Below are 19,111 nucleotides of genomic sequence, written 5' to 3'. Positions count from 1 at the left end.
TTGTCCCATTTTAATGCCAAAGATATTTTGGGGTTTGGCTAATTGTTGCAGCTTGCAGTTAATGGGCTAAATCAGATAAAGGCAAAAAGTGATCTCCCATCGTGTCTGTCTATTCAGTGGGTTACAGTAAGGGTGAGCACCAGGACTCAACTGGGCAAAGCACATCCCCAGAAACCTAAACTCAGAGGAATTACTCCATATTTCCACCATGGAGTGGAAACAGCACAGTTCAGTTAACTTGAGCCAAAAGTAAGGTATTTGTGAAATAAACCCAGAGTGTTTCCAGCCTCAGCCCTGGCCAAGGCTTTCCCAGCGAGGTCGAGGCAGGCTCCAAGTGCTGACAATGGGGCTGATTGCTGCTCAAGCCTGCATTATGTTCAAAGTAAGATATCAATTATATGGCTTAAATCACATCTATTTGTTCATGAACCACACCTGGACAGGATGAACAAAGATGGGGGTGGGGGGAGAAGAAAACTAATCTTCAATTCACTTGCCAGTGCCTTGGACAAAATCTCCCTGGGTAAGCCCACCCAAATCCCTCACCAGAGGCAGCAGGAGCCAGGACGTGGGAAGATGCTGGGTCTAACAGGCAGCAGTGGGAATGAAGCCCCTCAATCCCACAGCAATGAGACCTGCTGATAAATAGCTGCTTCTAAAATTATTATTATTATTTTTAGGAATTTCAGACATTAATGCACTTCTGAGGGTAGGATGAAGGCAGTTGGCAATAAAAGATGACTGATGCACTCCTCAGAGTAAGAGAGAGGCTTAGATTCATAAAAGATTTATTATAAGGATGGAGGAACTGCTGAAAAATGCTCTGTGAGCAGCAGAGGACCTCCAGGCAAGCTGGAAGCTGCAGAGAGATGCTTGAGACCTGATCATTTAATTTTAATATGCAACAGGGACAGGCTGAGAGGGTTTGGGAGTGGCTGGACCATACGCCACAGAGAAAAAGTGGAATAGGCAAAGAAAAGCAGCTGCAATAGTAAAATGCAGTGATGTTTTGGAGAGGGGGGACACATTGGTTGCATATTCAGTATTTTCCTTACTTTCTGCAGTGAGCACTGAGCAATTTGGGTAGAAAGCACCCCAAAGCATCTAAAATCCAGCAGTTGGAAACAACAAAGACCTGGCAGCAGATCCCTGATCTTGGTCACAGCCACAGGAACCCAAGAAAGCTGTGGATCACTCTTTCTGTGAAAGTCTTCTTGTCTGCAGTGATGCAATAAAGAACAGATTTCAGCCCTCTGCTTTCCTAGTTCTGGGGAGAGAAGCTGTCAGGGGCCTGATTCTGGCCCCTTAGAGGGGCGGAAATTCAGAAAAAAGAAAAGAATTGAAGAAATAAAGAAATTCATCGAAGGCAGCAGAGCTGCACTAACATAGGGGTAGCCTGGGAAATCCAGATGAAGCCTTTGCTCTTCCTTTAATTTCTGCACAGAGACAATCAAATCCAGGCAGCAAGGAGAGATGCAAAGCTTTGATGTAGAAGGGCATATTTAGGATTACTTTGATCTGAGTAATAGTCAAGTTCTTCTCTTCTTTTGTTCATGGGTAGTTTTGTAATTCATTTTTTCAATTTAAAATGTGATTCTCCCCCATCCCCCTGCCCAACTTTATCAAGGCTAATTTAGGAGCGGAGTTTCTCCCCGAATGTCAGGAGGGAAGAGGGAAGCCCTGCAACCTAGGGGCTCATTTTTTTAATCTAAGCAATATCTTCTTATCCATCTGGTTTAATGATTTGCAGAGAAGACATATTTCAGAGCATGGGAAAGGCACCAGCTAGCTGCAGGTATCCCAGTTGTGGCTATCCCATGGGCTAAGACACAATTTATTTCCCCTATTCTGTCAATTCTTCCTCTTGGCATTTGCTTCTGACCATTAGATGGAAGGGTATTAAGGTGATTACAACCTCCACAGCCAGAGCTCAGTACACAGAGGATGATGTTTGGTTTATGCTAAAAGCAGATGATAAAAATTAAAAATCTTATTGAACAGTTCATTGTCAGCACTGGCTGGGAGAGGAGGGACACATCTCATCACACCACGCCCAGCACAAGGGGAACTGCTGGCTTTTGATCCTGAGGGGCAAAAGGAAGGGTCTGGTGGGATGATTGGACCAGGTGAGCTGGAAAAGTAACAGATATTGGAGCATGAGAAAAAAAAACCCTAGCCAGCAACAAAGAGCATGGTCTCTTCAACACTCCTATTAGTGGGAATTTTTTCCCAAAAATAATTACTGCTCCTTTTCTTAAAAATTCAATTTATTTTATGGAAGCTAAAAAGCAGGTTAAGACAATGAGTAAAAATCCCAGGCTGAGGATCCATGCTGGAGATGTAATGGGATAATGGCTTTTTGCAAAGGCAGTTCATGGCTGAGTGACTCCATTCTGCCAGCACTAACTCTCCTTCTCCTGTAAGGAACAGAGGACTCTGGAGTCAATGCCACCTTTCACATCCCTTCACATGATCCCAATTCCATTTTCATTCAGTGAAGTCAGTGAAAAAGAGTAAAATCATGTCCACAATCTGCAGCTTTTCTGTTCTCAGAGCAGCCCCTGCTACCATCACGTCTCTACCAAACCCCATCTATTTCCCCAAAGGAAACAGTCGCCCCTGGGGATGACACATCAGGCCATCACACTTTTAAATCTGGGAACAAGGTATAATCAAACAAAGAGATAACCTGGGACAAGCAGAAAATACTCCAAAACTGGCCCCAATGCACACATGATATCGAGAACTGTGACACCCTTGTGTCCAACTCAAGCCCCACTATGCCAGTCATGCAAACAACTTTTGAAAAGCAGTCAGATTCCCCTTTTTTCCATTTAAGATACAAATATCCATCTGAAAAAAGGACTAGGAACCCTGATCCCTTCCCTGCACTTGCAGTCTTTTCAGCTTATATTTCCTAAATGACAATTTTCAGGCCTGTGAAAGAGACACTTGTCAGTGAAATGCCTCTTCAGATGGAAATTAATGCAGAGCCTCTGAAGTTACCACCATCTCCATGGAATTTATGCCACCATGGGAATGGGGGTCCAAGCCATGATCTTTCTTTGCCTACAGAATTTTTCTGCTGCTGGTGTGAAGGCACAAAACTGAATAATAACTGGAAAGCAGGGAGACTTACCTGTTTTGCTTTAAAAAATAAACAACAAACAAACAGAAACAAAAAAGAAAACCAGAAATGAACCCATAAAAGCATATACTTCCAATAGCCTTCACTCTGCATGGTTTAGTGGAATCTGGACAGTTTTGCCCTGATGTCTCCATCATGAGCCATCTGATACTGTATGTAATACTTGGATACCAATCCCATTTCTGAGAGCATCCACTACCTAGAAACCTTCTTGGGTGACTCTTGTCTAGTCTGGTGGTGATGGTGAGACCCAATCCCTTTTGCACCTACTTGTGCACCCCGAGACAGTGACAAGCTTTGTTTTGACAAGTCATAAAGCCTAAAATGAGAACGTGGCACTTCCTTACCATGCTACCTTCATCATCGCCGTCATCACCATCCTGGTGGGGCTCATCCACGTGGAGCTGGTGCAGCAGCAGACCCGGAGAGGTCCTCCCATTGCAGTCCTGGTGCTCGGAGACAGAAGTTCTGGTGCTGTGCATACTGCTGGTCCGATACAGGGAAGGCACCTGCAGAGTATCCTGGAGGTCAAAGGACCCTTTTGTTTCCAGCGACTCCATGCGGTGAGGCAAAGAGCCATTGAAGCTGCCGGCCCGGCTGGAGTGCTCCTCATCAGAGCTGTCCCCTTCCTCTGAGCTCTCCTTCCCCTCCCCGGACAGGAGGGACCTGCGCTCGCCGCTCTGCCCCCGGCGCTTGAGGCTGGGGGCCCGGCCGATGCTGTTCCAGCTGGAGCGGCGGCTGTTCCAGGAGCTGCTGGCACGCCAGGGACTGTGCGGGGAGCTGCGGGCGCTGGGCTGCGGGAAGGACAGCGACAGGGAGAGCATCAGATCTGTGCCACCCGCCCCAGGATGGACGGATAGCCCCACGGACGCACTGAACATCCGCAGGGAGAGGTGGTGCGAGTACCGGGGACTTGAGCTCATGGACAGCAGCGGGGTCCACGGAGACGCCGCTGGCCCGGCGGGACTCGTAACCCTGCGCCGCGTCCCCGAACACCGCACTCTTGGGCATGGGCATGGGCGTGGCGGCCGTGTGGATGATGAGCGGCGGGGTCAGGCTCTTCTTCAGCTCCGGGTGGTCGCTCAGGGCCATCACTGGAAGACACCAAGCGGGTTTTGAGGCGTCACACCTCGAGGGGGAACACCTGCAGCCTGCTCGTGGGCAGGCGGAGCTGCTGCGCAGGAAAGGCTCTGCTCTGAGCATCAGGGGGATGTGAGCCAGAAAGACCTTCTGGGGAATTGGGTCGTCCAGCCCAGCAAGGGGATGTCAAACAGGAATGGGAGCTGGTGTCAGTGGGATCAGGTATCAATGGTAGAGGACAGCACACCCAAAATGTCACTTGCTGCCCCCTCAACCTCCAATTAACACCCACCAGCTGCAGCCCTGGGAACTTCCTGCCCACTCCCTCCATCCTCTTTCTCCAAACTCCTCCAGCAGAGACACCCAACAAGCCCGCCTGGGGCTTGATGGGGAAATTAACTGTTCAAAGGCAATCATGTCTCTCCCTGCCTGCATCCCACAATCCCACCCCAAGCCTGCAAAGTCAAGCATGACACAACTGGGACTACAGCATTTCCTCTAGGAGGGGTTTTTCCTTTTGGACACATTGTTTTCACAGCAAAGCAAGGTTTCTGTGGAAGGGCTTGTCCTCCCAGGGTTATTACTCACAGGCTGGATTTGACAAGTTTTTCTTAAGTTCTCCCTCCTCTTCCAGGCTGTGGGGGAAGAGATCCCCCTCGGAATCAGACTTGGAAGCATCACCCTGGAGCAAAACAGAAGGCTTCAGCAAGGAGGCTGAGGGGCCACAGTTCACGGACAGCCCTCTGCAAATATGGATTCCTGTGTCCAACACCACACCTTACAGATCCACGGAACTTGGTACCACGATGCAACATCACCTTCCACAAAATGATGCATGCACAGGTTTATACCACAGACTAATTAACCTCCTATCAGGAAGACGGATTGCCTCTGGCTCTGAACATGGTCCCAGAAAGGGATCAGGAAAAAAACCAAGCTATTGCTTAATTTTTGCTGCTGGAATTGCATATGTGGCAGATGTTAGGGAAGGACCAATATTGATGAACAATTTGAGGACAAAAGGTGATCCTACTAATCTCACTGAATTTATACACCTAAAACTCTCTGGGTGTGGCTCTTTCTAGTGATGCTTTGGTGGAGCAATCCAGGGTTCAGAAAGGGCATAAGAGACCCTGAACTTCCAACATGAAAAATGTGACATGTCCATGGACGCCCCATCAGCACAGAGAGGATCCAGGTGGCAGAACCCAACATCAGCTGCCATGAGGGACCCTCCCAGCTGCCACACACAAGAGAAGCAGGGTTTTGGGGATTTACACTGGATCATTTGGGAGGTTTAAATCGTGCTGTATCATTTCAAACGTTGGCTGTTGAGCGAGGCCTGCCTCCTCTGACAGGTATCCATCCTCAGGTAGAGGAAGATGACGTTGAGCATTGTTCTCTGCATGGTGCCTGGGTTCTTGCTCCGTCTTGTGGCACAGACCCTGATTCTGTCCATTGGCACTGCAGAAAGGCACTTAGGGTGTGGTATAGTTAGGATACACCTAAGAGGGGCAGAGGTGCTCGCCAGAATGACTGATACCCATCCAAAAAGAGGAGGATTCATGGCTGAAACCACTGCTCTGGCAAAGGGCACCAAGCCCTGACACAATGGAGAAGAGGTGGGAAGGTGGGGGAAGATGCTGGGATGGGAGAAGCCAAGCAGATCCTCACTTCAGCAGTGAGAGCCCAGGAGCCCCCGAAAACCCCACCAAGGCTAAGCTGCGTCCACAGGAGCCCTGGCCAGCACTGCTGAGGTTTGGTGCTAGGGTACCCATTGATTGAAAAATCTCAGAAGGACCCCAGCCTGGAATAGAAGGAAAAGATGAATCCAACACAGGTCAGTGCCCCATACCTCATTATTAAGCAAAACCCCAGAGGGATGAGTCCCAATACTCCCCCCCTGTTTAGTGTGGGGTCACTAAACTATTAAGGATATTTTTTCCAGGCAGGCTGGACACACAGAGTTATTTTTAAGGCAAAAGAGAGTGTGATGTGAAGTGTTGGCTCAAAAATTCCCTGAAGATTCAGGATTTCTGTGCTTTTCAGGGAAGATCCTCCTGCAGGATGCAGTCTGACAAGGTCAGGAATGCACCTTGCAAGGGGGAGCAGTAAAGTCAGGCTGGCCTGAGCTTTGCTGGAGTCAGATCCAGTTTCTGTGTGAGCAGGGGCTCCAGCTGGCTCCAGGTATGCTCCCCACAGAGGCTCCCAGCTCAGCCTGTCAGCAGGCCTGCCAGGAATTACTCATTTTCCCTAATGGGTTATTAAAAAGAAATAAATACTGGGAAGAATTTTACATGATTTATATTCCTGGAGTGCTCTTCAACAGCCCTAAGGAAAGTTTTAAGGGGGCACAATGAGATGTGTGCCGAGAGGGAAAAGCAGAGCTGTGTGGGGATTTCCCACCCCCTTCCCCAGCACCAAACCCCATGTCTGAAGGGCAGAGAGCATCCCCTCCCAAACACCACGTGCCAGACTCGGGATGGTGCAGGCAAACATCTCGCAGCTGGTGCTGCTGCCCGTTACCTGTTCTTGCACTCCCAGTTTGCCTTTCTGGATAGAAAAGGGGTTATGAGAGAACAGGGAGTTAAAATCCTTTTGGGAAATGAGAGTATGTCAAGCTGGACCAGGCAGTACAACAATTAAACCAGCCTGTACCAAAAGGAACTGACACGCTGGGATACAAGGGGAAAGGGCTTTCGGGCTGAGGAAAAAGCCAGGCTTCTTGGAAAAGACAGAAAGGGAAGTGAGTGGTAAAAAGAGACGTGAGTTTGGCAGAAGGTTTGTGAGGTTTGTGGTGTGCTGTGCTTCAGAGACCCACAGCTTCCTCGCACCTGCACGGGACCATTTCACATCCTGTAATGTGACATTGCGCTGGCAGTCTCAGCATTCCCAGAGTGCAACTGCTGCTGTCTTACCCTGTCCTGCAGACCACAGGACTCCCACACACACATCAACACACACACACACACCCCTATCAAAACAAGTTTGATTCCAGGTCCCTTCACTCCTAGGCATCCTGCATGAGGGAGCCTCGGCACACGTGCCCTGCAATCAGCATCACCATCCACATCCCCAGGGAGGGCCTGGGATGTGAGCGTGCCATGCAGAGGCTGTGACAGCCTCTTGGGGAGCCTTCCCCAGGGCAGGCATCCAGAAAGTGGCCAGAGAGAGCTGTTGGCTGGAGCCACATCAGCCACTTTGAAGCACCCACCTTAATTTACCTGGGTCCCTCAGAGAAGGAAGGGACTTAAAATCAGGGCTGACTCAACAATGAGGGTGACAAAAAAAAAGAACGAAAAACCAAAAAATACACTTCCAAAACACTCAAACAGACCCCAAAAGAATGACAGCTACTACGATGAGAGCGGCAGCACAGTGTGTGACCAGGCACCACGAGAGAGACGAGCACGGTGGCGGTGGGATGTGCTGTACGTACCCCCGACGAGTCGACAGGCAGCTGAATACAGCTTAACTGCCCACTCGCTTCTTCTCGCTTGGAGATCTCCTGAAGGAGAAACGGGGGGAAGGAAGAGGGAGGAAGGGGAAGGTGGGGTTCAATTTTCAGTTTCAACAGCAGGACTGAGTGGGCAATCAAAAAACACAGGAGAAGAGGCAGGGAAGCAGAAGGGAAGGGGGAGGAGGGCAGTGTGTGGCTACAATGGAGAGCCAGGCACTGGATCCATTTCACTCAGCACAGGGAGAGAGAGGGATTTCAGGTAAAAAGAAGCCCTTTGAAGGGACCAGCCTTACACCCTTTAAATTAAGTGTTTCGAACAGAGTTTTCTTCAGCTCCTAAGTGATAATTGTGCTAATGAAACACCAGCTAATTACTGAAAACACGATTTTTTTTTTTTTTGCAGCTGTATAATAGCATCTTTATTTATTATGCCTTCATTAAGCAGCAATGGAGGCTTTTAATGAATGTTTGATTAACATAATATCAGTGCTCTTCCAGGTGAAATGCCTAATTTAAGGAGAGACACAGTCTGCTGTGAGTTCAGATCCCTGCTCAGCCCTGTTAGTGGAAACACCCATTTGAATCAGCAGTTTAAATCAGGAGTCTGCAGTCGGGGGGCACAGCCCCATCCTGGGAAATTTTGCCATACCCATGACCCCAACATTTCACAGCACCAGAAGCCAGCCTTTCCCTGCCCACTTGGAGAACAGACATAATTTTTCACCTTGGTGTGTTTCCCCTTGCTCAGGGGGGGCTCTCCCAGTATTCCTCAGCATTTTTCAGCAGTGTGGCAGTGCCTGGTCCTCTCCCATGGGGCAGCAAGAGGCTCCATGCTGAAGCAGCAGGGCACAGATTATCCCACCAGCTGAATTTCTTGCCTACAGGGCAACGGATCTTTCCTCTGGTTACTAAATTGTTACAAAACTCATCCCAGCCTAGGCTGGGATGAAGAGTTTAAGATTTGCCTGCAATGTGATGGACACTTAACTTAAAGTCTTTGCTTGTAACAGAGAGAGACATGGAAAAGCCATCGAAAGAGAAAAGATGGAAAATTTCCTTTCACTAGGAAAATCCCACTGAAGCTAATAGGAATGCAATAGGCAAGGGGTGCAAGAAAAACACCATCCAAAATCTCTCCTGCAGGAAGATTGACTGTTCACTTTGGCGAAAGCCCAGAAGAAGCTGAACATCTGTATTTCCCCAAGGATGCTACCTCTAGAGAGCAAGCAGCATCCTGCAGAGAAAAGGATGGAGAGGCTGAGGACCTGGGGTGCCAGGGCGGGAGCGGGGCACAAAGGACAGAAAGGATCAAACCCACGAGTGAGGACAGATGGGGACAACAGGACACGAAGTGGGAGGATTACAATGGAAGAATACACCTTGGAGATAACACTATTAGGAATTCCCTCGGGAGAGGAGCTTTATGCCTGACTAAGAGAAGTCATTCCTTGCTTCAGAGAGAAGTCTCCAAGGCAGGCACCAGAGTGGTCACACAGCAATTTCCAGTTAGCAGCCCAATCAGAGTCTCCTGCTCACCTTCCCTGCACCAACACCAGGGTCCAGTTCAATCAGGTAATGTGTAGTCAAAAATAACCACATGCCAAAAAGTCCTGCCTGTGCCTTTTGCATGAGAGGAGCTGGTTAAAGGAAACATTCCAAATTAAAGGAATTAATTCCAAATTAAAGGAAAAAATGGGGAAAAAAAACCTCCTCCACTTCAATCCTGCAAAATATATTGCTCTGTATTTAAAGTTTGGAAGAGGCCCTTTTAGTTTTTCAGCTGCTTATAGTCAACTGCTGCCTGGCAACTGGGGCTGCAAAGCCATGCACTAAAATTAACGACGTGCTTGTGGATTGAGGAAAGGCACTCAAGGACCAGGGAGATAAAGGCAGCAGCCCCAGGATTGTGTTTCAGCCCAGAAATCTCAAGGAGAATGGAAAAAAACTCCCAACAAACTCAACTCAGAAGAGTCAAGTGCAGACACGGGCATTAGACGCTGGGGTTTGTTTACAGGGAGAGATGATCTCTCTATTAATTCTGCTTAGGAGAGGATCCTCTGTGTGCTGGCTTGCAAAAACCAGAATGTGATCTTTTCACAAAGCTACACACCAGCAAAGCTGAATAAACATAAACCAGCAAGGCCAGACCTGGGGCCTGACCTCCAGAGACTTTTGCTCCAGTCTGCTGCAGGAAACCTGGGATGAGCCAAGGGCTCTCTTGCTGCCACTGCACCTTACCGGATGAATGTAGAGAACTCAGCACAACGAGGATGTGGAAGGAAGATTATTATGAAAAAGCTATCATCAAAGCCTGACATATAAAACAGCAGTGTAATCAGAGTCACAAATTAGAGAAATATGGTTTGAGTTTGTCAAAATTGCCATGGCTGTGCAGGACTGACAACCCGGGTTTGGTCTCTGGGGGCTGCACTGGTTCCTGATCCCTGTGCATGCCTCAGCACAGGCATGAGCATCACTGGTTTCAGGCTGTCCCAGTACTGTCCTAAATCCAAGGTTCCTCCCTGATTTACACAGCACTTAAAGCACATTTCAGCTTACACAGATATCCTGGAGCTGGCTTGGACCAGCCCAGCGCTGCCCTGGCAGAGGAGACGTGGGGGCAGTTGATGGGGCAGCCCTGCTGCAGAAAACAGCCAAGAGCAAATTTGAGGAGTGCTGCAGGCAATTCCCTGACTCCAGGGGAGCCATACCCTCAAGGACACCATTACTGGAATAAAACCACAACACATTAAGCCAGGACATGACTTTACAGGGAGTTGCACCATGGCACAGCTGGCCACAAGGCAAGGGATAATTTGCTGCCCAGGAAGAAGCGTGCTGCAGTGGTGTAGCAGGAGCATGTTCCTGCATGGTAAACCAGACTGAGCCAAGGAGCAGAGGAGTCAGCCTCCCTTGAGGGCCAGGGGCTGGCAAATTGGCTGCTGCATTTAAAGGCTGTATCCTTTTCTCTGCATAGTGGGTGCAAAGATCCAGGTGATCTCCTGTGCTGGTGACCTTCAAAGATCAATTTGCCAGATTGAACAAAGGCTAGGTTTCAAAGCTGTCACCAGGAGCAGACAAGGAGCTTTGTACCTCTTCTCACTCAGGCAAGGTAACATTTTTAGTATTTGAGAGAACTGGGCAAAGGAACATTTTGCTCTTCGAGAGAACCCAGCAGTGATTGTCCATTTGGCTGAATGGTGGGGGACATTTACAGACAGAAACAGCTACAACAATAACAATTAAAAAAGAAAGGCACCAACATGGAGAAAGAGAGAGATGATACAAAAAAAATAATTTCTTCTTGCTATATTCTGGTATGACTCCATTAATTTAACTCCAATCTTCAAAAATACTAATGGTAATAAAAACTGTTATGTTTGTAGGGTTGTAGGATATTATAATACACATGCAACAAACCTCAAATAATATTTATTCACCCCAGAATGCTTTAAAAAATCAGAGATAGAAGCACAGGCCATATAAACAGATTCTAGTGAGGAGTTTTAGGTTGTATTTACCTCTCCAACCAATGCCCCAGGCAAGATATAAGGGTCCCCTCCCCTTATGGGTGTTCTTGAACAGCTGGAAAACTTCTGCAAGGAGCAGGTGAGCATCATAGGTCCCCACTCTGAAGGGTACTAGGTGACATGCACACCCACTCCAAGCTGGACAGCTGGATTGGCAGTAGGATGGAAAAAAAGGTTGAGCTCAAGCCTACATTTCACCTCAAAGCCTCCAGCAATGCAGGATGTCTCATGGAAGCTCCCATTGCGATGAAGCAGATGGCAGAGACCAGAAATCATGTACTTTAAAATACAGAGCATTGCAGGGCTGGAAACGGGAAGAGCTCCATGAATGCATACCATGAAAAAAAGATAATCATGTCACTAATCTCTTACCAGCCTGTGTAAGTTTTCAGGAGGGGCCTTTAATCTGGATGACAAACATGGTGAAAACTGTTTCAAAGAGACTGTCACAGCAGTGATCCATCCGCAGTGCCTGACTCACACCTCAATTCCCACTCCTGCATTGATGCTAACAGTGCTTTTCATTTATGCCCTTCATTTAGAGGGTTTGCTGTATTAAATTGCACCATGGCTATGAAAACAAAAAAAGTTAAAAAAATAAGAAGACCTAATAATTCATCCTATTTTTTCCCATACCACTTCTGTCAAGGTATTGCTGTCCACCTCAGAAATCAGATTCCAGGATCTGGAGGTCCTAAAACTTGAGAAGAAAGCAAAGGCACAAGCATGAGGACATTACCTCTGTCTGGAAACCCTCTACCAGGATGGCCACCAGCAGATTGAAGAGAACGTAATTCCCAAATGTCATGAGAGCAATGAAGTAGAGAGCAGCCCAGGATGAGGTGGATGCCATGCCATTGTAAAGGACCTTGTTCCAGTCTTCCTGGGTCAAAATCTGCAGAGGAAGGGTATGAGGACTATGGAGATACTGGAGGACAGGATGCTGGGTATCCACGCTCTGGATAGGCCAGACAAGCATCCTGCTTTTAGGGTTTCCACTGTAGCTGTAACCACAAGAGGATAAATCCCTTCTGAGCCAGAGAAGAGAGAGAACCAGAGAGACTGTGATTCCCAAGCACCAGCAAGGACCTTGTGCAAACTGCCCTGTCCCCCATGTCCAGGGACAGCCATAAGGGTGGGTAACAGCACACTGGTCAGACCTTTCCTTTCGTCAGCCAGAATGACTTAAAGTCCTTCACAGATCCCAGGGTTAAAGGGCCCAGAGCTGCTAGAAAACACCCTGCATATATCAGCTTTAAATCAGATTCCATTATTTGTCAAAATACCACTACAAATAGTCCTGATCTTCTCCTTTCCATCCCTTCCCTCTACATTTACTTTCACCCACCCAGTCCATACCCTGCAAACACAAGAGCCTCCTGACTTGGCAGCCCCTCCTCACCAGGGTTCTGATTTAGTCTGGAAAATAGTCTGAAAGGCCCCATAAACCTGCACTTGTGGTTTTGGGTCATCTTCTTTCCATGGCATGGAGCTTCACTAAACTCTTCTGGATGCGTTGGAAAACAATCCCAGTCTTTGCAGTCTCAAAACACCCATCAGTTGTTGTATTTTCAATTTCGTACCTGGAAAACAGTGACGATGGCCCAGAGCAAGGAGTCAAAGTTCTTCCTGTCGGGCAGAGTGTCACCATCCCGCTCTGAAGCGAACTTACAGCCAAAGAGGTGCATGCCCAGGATGCTGCAAATGACAGGAAGCAGGGGCTCAACAATAGGACCACCACACAAACCAGTAATCATACAGCAGGGTGACTCTCTCCTGATTTCACCTGAGCAATTCCTGTTTATGTTTTTTTTAAAAAAGATGGATCCTTTGTTCTCTGAAAAACATGCCTTAAGATCACGCAAATCAGTTGTGAATTTAGGTCAAATCTGTCAAGGAGTTTCAACCAAAAAGTATGTCTGCTCCTTATTTTTCTTCTGCTTCATTTTTTATAAGTCAAAACATTGTCTTTCAACATTTTCTAAACAAAATGTTTTGACTTTCTGTTTTGCAATGACACATTTTCAGCAAAATATGCTTCAACTGAATTAGGAAGACAAAAAGGGTTTCTGTGAAATGCCTGAATAAGACATATCAGGGGACTTGAAACAGCTTTTTCAATTTTGACAGAAGAACAGAACACCTTTCATTATGGATAGATACTAAAAGAATAATCTGCTTTTCCCTGCTCTCTGCTAGTAACCTGAATAATCAAATTATTTACAGCTCTACTGAGCACCACACCTGCAAATGGCAGTTTTGGAGTCTCACTGGAAGAAGGGACATTATGCCCTGGAAGAGACTGTCTCTCTTCAGCCTTCCCAGTGCCTGCATTGCCCAAACACCGCAGGTGGCTGTAGAAAGAGAAAGGCTCTTCTCAAAATCTAGACCAAAATCTAAAAATACAGGGCGATGCCAACCCTGTTTCTAACATTTCTACTTGTCTGAAGACGAGGCCATGAAAAAGCACAAGCACCATCATGTCTGACATTCCTTTAGGAACATCATCCTCTTCTTGGTAATATTTTTATCACCAAGCTTTCTTATAGTTGGTAAGTAACGGGATTGCTGTCTTGGGGTGATGTCAAGGAATCATCCAGCCTGAAAGATTTTCTTTGTAAACCATTTTGCAAAGAAATCTCGTCTGTCTAACTGAGAGAATTTAGGGCAGCAAGCCACAGCCAGCAATGCTGTTCTTGGGACCGTTCAGCACAGCCATGCTCTGGTACGGACTCTGTCACCTCCTCATCCCATCACAGGATCCCATCTAAAAACCCAGAGCAAGCTCAGGACGGGGAACCGGAAACACTCACCTAAAGATGAAGATGAAGAGCATCAGCAACATGCAGAAGGTGGCCACGTTGTCCATAGTCTTCATGAGGACGACGAGCTGGCGTTGCAATGCTGGCATGAAGCGGACCAGCTTCAACACCCGCATGAGGCGAAAGGTGCGCAGGACCGAGAGCCCCCCGCCCTGCTGGCCCACAATCTCCCACACGCTGGGGAGGACAAAAAGTGTCAATGCAAGGTGACAGACAAAGCCTAATTGCAAAGGCCGAGAGGAGGGGCAGTGAACGGAAGGTGAATTCAGAGAGAAGAGAGATGGAAAGTGGGCAGAGATGTGCTGCCAATGCCCGTGATGATCTGGACTCTGTCCAGGCTTGCAAAGAGCAGAGCCCTACTTGAGTGTCAAAAATATGCCTGGAAATCAGTGACTGCAGCTGCAGGGGCAATTATAGCCTTTGCATGTGCCAAAAAACCAGAGATACTTAATCGGGCACTGGTTGTGCCATTTGGATCCCAGACTATCCCAAGACATCGGGACTGATAGCTTTCTGCTTGGGCCTCTCTCTAAAATGACCATAAAATAATCCCAAGATATGTATTAGCAATCATGCTTAAGTGCATTAATTACAGAGAGAAGTGTAAAAGTGTCACAGGAAGGTATTTATGCCAACTCTCCATTACTTTCTGTTTAATTAAACACCCAAATGAGGAGAAGCACACATAAAGAAAGCTCAAGGTTTGTACCTAATCACCACAATGATCCCATCAAAAATGTTGTATGGATTCTTAATGTAGCCAAAAGGACCATAAACAAGGACTTTCAACAGCATCTCCAGGGCAAAGAGGCTTGTGAAGACGATGTTGCTGATCTCCAGGGCATTGGTAAGTTCCTCCGGCTGGGGAAAGAAGAGGAGGAAATTGAGAAAACAGCCAGCTCCATATCCAAAAATCACACATGGAAACACAACAAACCCCAATACTGCAAGTGTGAGAATACTGATGCTAATGATGTGGTGAGAAAATGGCAATAGCTCACTCAAAGCCCAGGAGTTGGAAGGAAAATACTTTCAGAGTGTTTAAGGTTTAGAAGTCCATTGTAAATTCACCAGGTAAATCTGGACATGGACGTCATGTTAATCAGAGCTTTAGTACCACCTCAGGAGGTTTAGGTAGAAGTGGCATGTACTGAGGCTTAATGCTTTGACATCCCCCACACTGATTCTCCTTATGCAGAAGGGAAAGTCAGGCATTTTCTCACATAAATATCCCTTTAGGGCCTGTCTTTTTATTTAGTAGCTCATCAAAAGATTTGAGCTAAGATTTTTCAAAAGCAGAGATCTGAGGTGATATAACCTGAATGGCTCCAAAAAAAAATCTCATTACTCAAAAGAAATCTCATTATCAGGCGGCCCCAAATCTGCAGCTGAGGAAGGGCCCGATGCTGGCATTCCAGAGAGGCAATCTGAAAATAGAGGTATGAAAAAACCACAAAAACTTAACAAACAGACTCCTGGTAGTCTTAGACCTAAATTAATGCCTTTTATGTTTTTTTTAGCATGTTTCACAGAGGGTTCCCAACAATGCTTGCAGATGCCCAGTGCTTCACTTTCCCCGACAGGTGGGCAGGCATTATTGGAAAACATATGGCAGAAGACAAAACCCGTAGTCTGCGTGGGATCAGTCAGTGGCAAAGACAGAATCCACACACAGGATCACTTCTCCCCGTTTAACCCCACGACATAGTTGCAGGTGCTTGTTTCTGCTGAAAGGCTTCATTAAAGTCAGGGAGCTGACATCCTGCTGGCAGATGGCGGTGGGGTCACATCAGCAGTGCTGAGGTGGCGTGCAGCATTGGGCTGGCTCAGCTCACCTCACACCTCACACACAGTGGCTGCTAGGTTCCCCTGGGGTATTTTGGCACTGGCTGGTCTAACTTGTAACCACCCATGTGGCTTTAGATGCCTGGACCATAACCACAACGGGTTACGGCCAGATGTGCATGCTTACAGCAGCCACACCACGAGCAGGAGACAACGTGCAACACGTGCAGTTGACTGCACCTTCCACTTACATGAAACACATTCATGACTGGCCAAAAGCTTCCTGTGGCAGACCAGGAGCTGCTACACCACAGCACAGGCTGTAGGGTTTGACTTGAGGTGACCCAACCCCAACATGAGGGCAAACACAAGGGTAGAGACCTCAGGGGCAGGATCAACACTTGGTCAACCGTGCTTCAGAGCCTCAAAAAACTACAGTGACCAAGGGGGTCATAAACACATGCTGGCAAAAACACAGATAAATCCATGCAGGCATTCAAATATTTGTTTCCAAGGGTTAAACTACCCAGGCCCAGCCTTTGCAGCTCAAGTTCCTCTGAGCCAGCTTGAGGGTAGATGGTGACCGAAATCGGTGTGATGTTATCTCAACATGGTAGTGAATCCCTGAGGACTTGCACGGATAATATCCCTGCACGGATATTGGCAGGAGCTTGTGATGACACAGGATAGCAAGGGAGGAAACAGCAGCATTTAAAAAAAAATGGAATAAAAAAGTAAAAAAAAGAGGGTGTTGTACACAATTTATACCTCAAACATCCTTGCTGAAGAACAGATCCCTTGGCTAGAGCTTGCCAAACGCACCATGCACACAGCCCAAATCACCTGCCGCTGATCTAGAGCTAAAATACAAACGCTGCAGCTCCCAATATTAAATTCAGCCACGGTTTAATGCCGTAATACCTATGGGAACACTCAGACACAGGGTAATAAATAGGCCAAGAACTTATATGTCAAGCTGCACCTCAGGACAATTTGAAATAGCTACAATTCTACATTACTCACAAAAAAATGCCAACTCATTCATGAGTGCCTCAGTGCCGAGGCAGGCTGTGCTGTTATTAGTACCTCAGTGATACAGCTGGAAAGGAGATGTGTTCCTGGAAGCTTTCCTTCTCATCCATCAGCACCACTAACCTGAACCCTGAAGGCTGATTTCCACCCTCTGTTCCACCTCTGCAACGGCACAGTGAAATCCAGCTGGAGCTGCAGGCACAACCCAGTTAAACCCCTCGCCCAACATCTCCCACAGCCACAACATCTTTTCCTTGCAGGAGCTGACATGGAAAATCCAACAGCCCTGGTAGGGATGACATGTTAATAGCATGGATTAATGAAACTCTGGACTTCATGGGCACTTTCTGGTCAGAGATGTTGTTGGAATGTGCAAATGCAGAAGGGAGGTGCTGGCAGGGCATAGCTGGGTGATGTGGGGAGGCAGAGGGGGAACAGCATTTACATTGCAACTCTCCCAGCATCCTCAGCACACACTGGAGGGGCTGTGACCCCTCTGGCCCATGAAATTTCCCTCCCAGAGCATCCAACTCAGGAGATATCCAACACCCAAATAGCCCTGGCACTGGCTTGTGAGGGCTATGGGTCAACCTGTGCTGACATAGCAGGAAAAAATCTATCTGCCTCCCAATACTTCACCCCAAAAAGCTACCTGCTCTCCCACTCATCCTCCACATACTCTTATCCACTTCTCTTGCAGGAAACAGTTTTCAATATCTGAGACACTGGGCAGACATAATAACAATGAAGAGTGGGAACTCCTGAACCAGAGGTGAGAATTTATATCCAAAAAACTAATTGGTTGAACTGGATTGAAAGAGAAAGGGAAAACTTCCATGTCATCCATCCAGGAAAAGTGAAGAGATCCAGAGCAGCCTGTAGTTCTGCTGGGGTGGGTAAGATGAGCATCTACTGAAAGCACACCCCACTCTGACCTGGCTGAAATCAGCTGAGTTATTTTGCTTCGGGAAACTACACATCCCTAAACAGTTGAGATGGGGCAATGCAAATTACTTGGGGGATTTCACAGCCATCTGTGAAGCAGGGCATCCTCTCAAGACCCTCAGTCCCACTCAGGGAACCCCAGGGCAGCTCATGAGTCCCCTGAAGCAGCTCATCATCCCTTTCAAGGGACACAGAGCTGCAGCTGGTCCATGGGGGACCCCTGCCATGACACCACTGGGATTTATTTGTACCAAGAGAGGGGGGCTGTGATCATGATCCTGCCCCGGGGAATCTCAGCCAGGCAGTGGGGATTCAGACCCTTCTAAGAATGCCAGCTATGGGATTTTCATTCAGCCACAGATGTATAAGATAATAATATTTTTTATAAGATGCTTCTACTCTAGAGAAATCACAAATATGTCTGAGACCTCTTTCCTGAGACATCATTACAGTACAACAGGAACATGATTTTCTCTCCCATGGGAATTGAAATCATCATCCCCTCCCAAACAAGAATTCAAAATTTCAGACTTTGGAAACTAAGACACAATGTACAAAATCTTGGAGGTTCTTCCCTCTGTTTCAGTCCCCATTCCTTCATCCCTTTGCTCTGTACTGCAAATCAACCAAAATTAAAATACATAAATAAAAGTCAGCTTGGAGAAGAAGAACATGGAACTTTTTGTTCCCCAGCTGTCATTGGGGAACCAATGGGAACCATTAGGGAACTAACACCCCAAATGGACATTTCAAACACTTCAGACAGCATATTCCAATAAAGTTGGGATTTTTTTTTGAGGCCAGTCCACTGAAACTACTTGTCTCTCACAAACAGCTTCAAATGTGATAAACTGACATTTTCTGACAGTAACTGTCTAATCAAAACACTATCGACCAGCTGTAGACATCATGTACCTGAGAGAGTCGCTGACTCCTGGCACACAACCAGCTCCATGGATCCTCACTGGGCTGGGAGGAAAACAACTGGCAAAATCACTCAGATTTTCTCTCTGAGGGCTACAACACAGCAGTTGGGGGATGCAACATCCTTCCTTTGACTAAATGATATATTGTGGGGAAAAAAACCTTCCAGAACCACCCTAAAAAGACATTTCTCAGGGAGCAGAAACTGAGGTGCAGAGCCTGGGGTTTCTGTGCCGCACAAAGCCTCTGCCCACCACCCCCATTACAGCACAGCTGCCACAGCCTCAGCTTCTCCATTAAAATAAGAGTCTGCTAATTCTCTCATCAGTAGCAGCAGTGCCTAATTAAAAGGAAAGCATCCTATGATTAAACGAGCAACACCCAG

The 19,111-nt window shown here is 47.2% G+C and overlaps 1 protein-coding gene across 1 annotated transcript in view; it reads right to left on the bottom strand.

The window, feature by feature from the left end:
• The window catches only part of CACNA1G (calcium voltage-gated channel subunit alpha1 G), a 142,628-nt gene that overhangs the window by 48,621 nt on the left and 74,896 nt on the right, over positions 1-19,111 (bottom strand). The window contains exons 11-17 of the mRNA XM_041409224.1: positions 14,750-14,901; positions 14,032-14,217; positions 12,802-12,916; positions 11,958-12,113; positions 4,817-4,910; positions 4,055-4,242; positions 3,496-3,942 (exon numbers count right to left, since the gene is read on the bottom strand). Of these exons, the coding sequence (XP_041265158.1) occupies positions 3,496-3,942; positions 4,055-4,242; positions 4,817-4,910; positions 11,958-12,113; positions 12,802-12,916; positions 14,032-14,217; positions 14,750-14,901 (1,338 nt within the window). The remainder of the gene's footprint in view (positions 1-3,495; positions 3,943-4,054; positions 4,243-4,816; positions 4,911-11,957; positions 12,114-12,801; positions 12,917-14,031; positions 14,218-14,749; positions 14,902-19,111) is intronic.

The sequence above is a fragment of the Onychostruthus taczanowskii genome, unplaced genomic scaffold (genome assembly GCF_017590055.1).
Source record: "Onychostruthus taczanowskii isolate IOZ18803 unplaced genomic scaffold, ASM1759005v1 scaffold30, whole genome shotgun sequence".
In the NCBI taxonomy this organism is placed as follows: domain Eukaryota; kingdom Metazoa; phylum Chordata; class Aves; order Passeriformes; family Passeridae; genus Onychostruthus; species Onychostruthus taczanowskii.
This window is presented reverse-complemented; position numbering and strand designations above follow the sequence as displayed.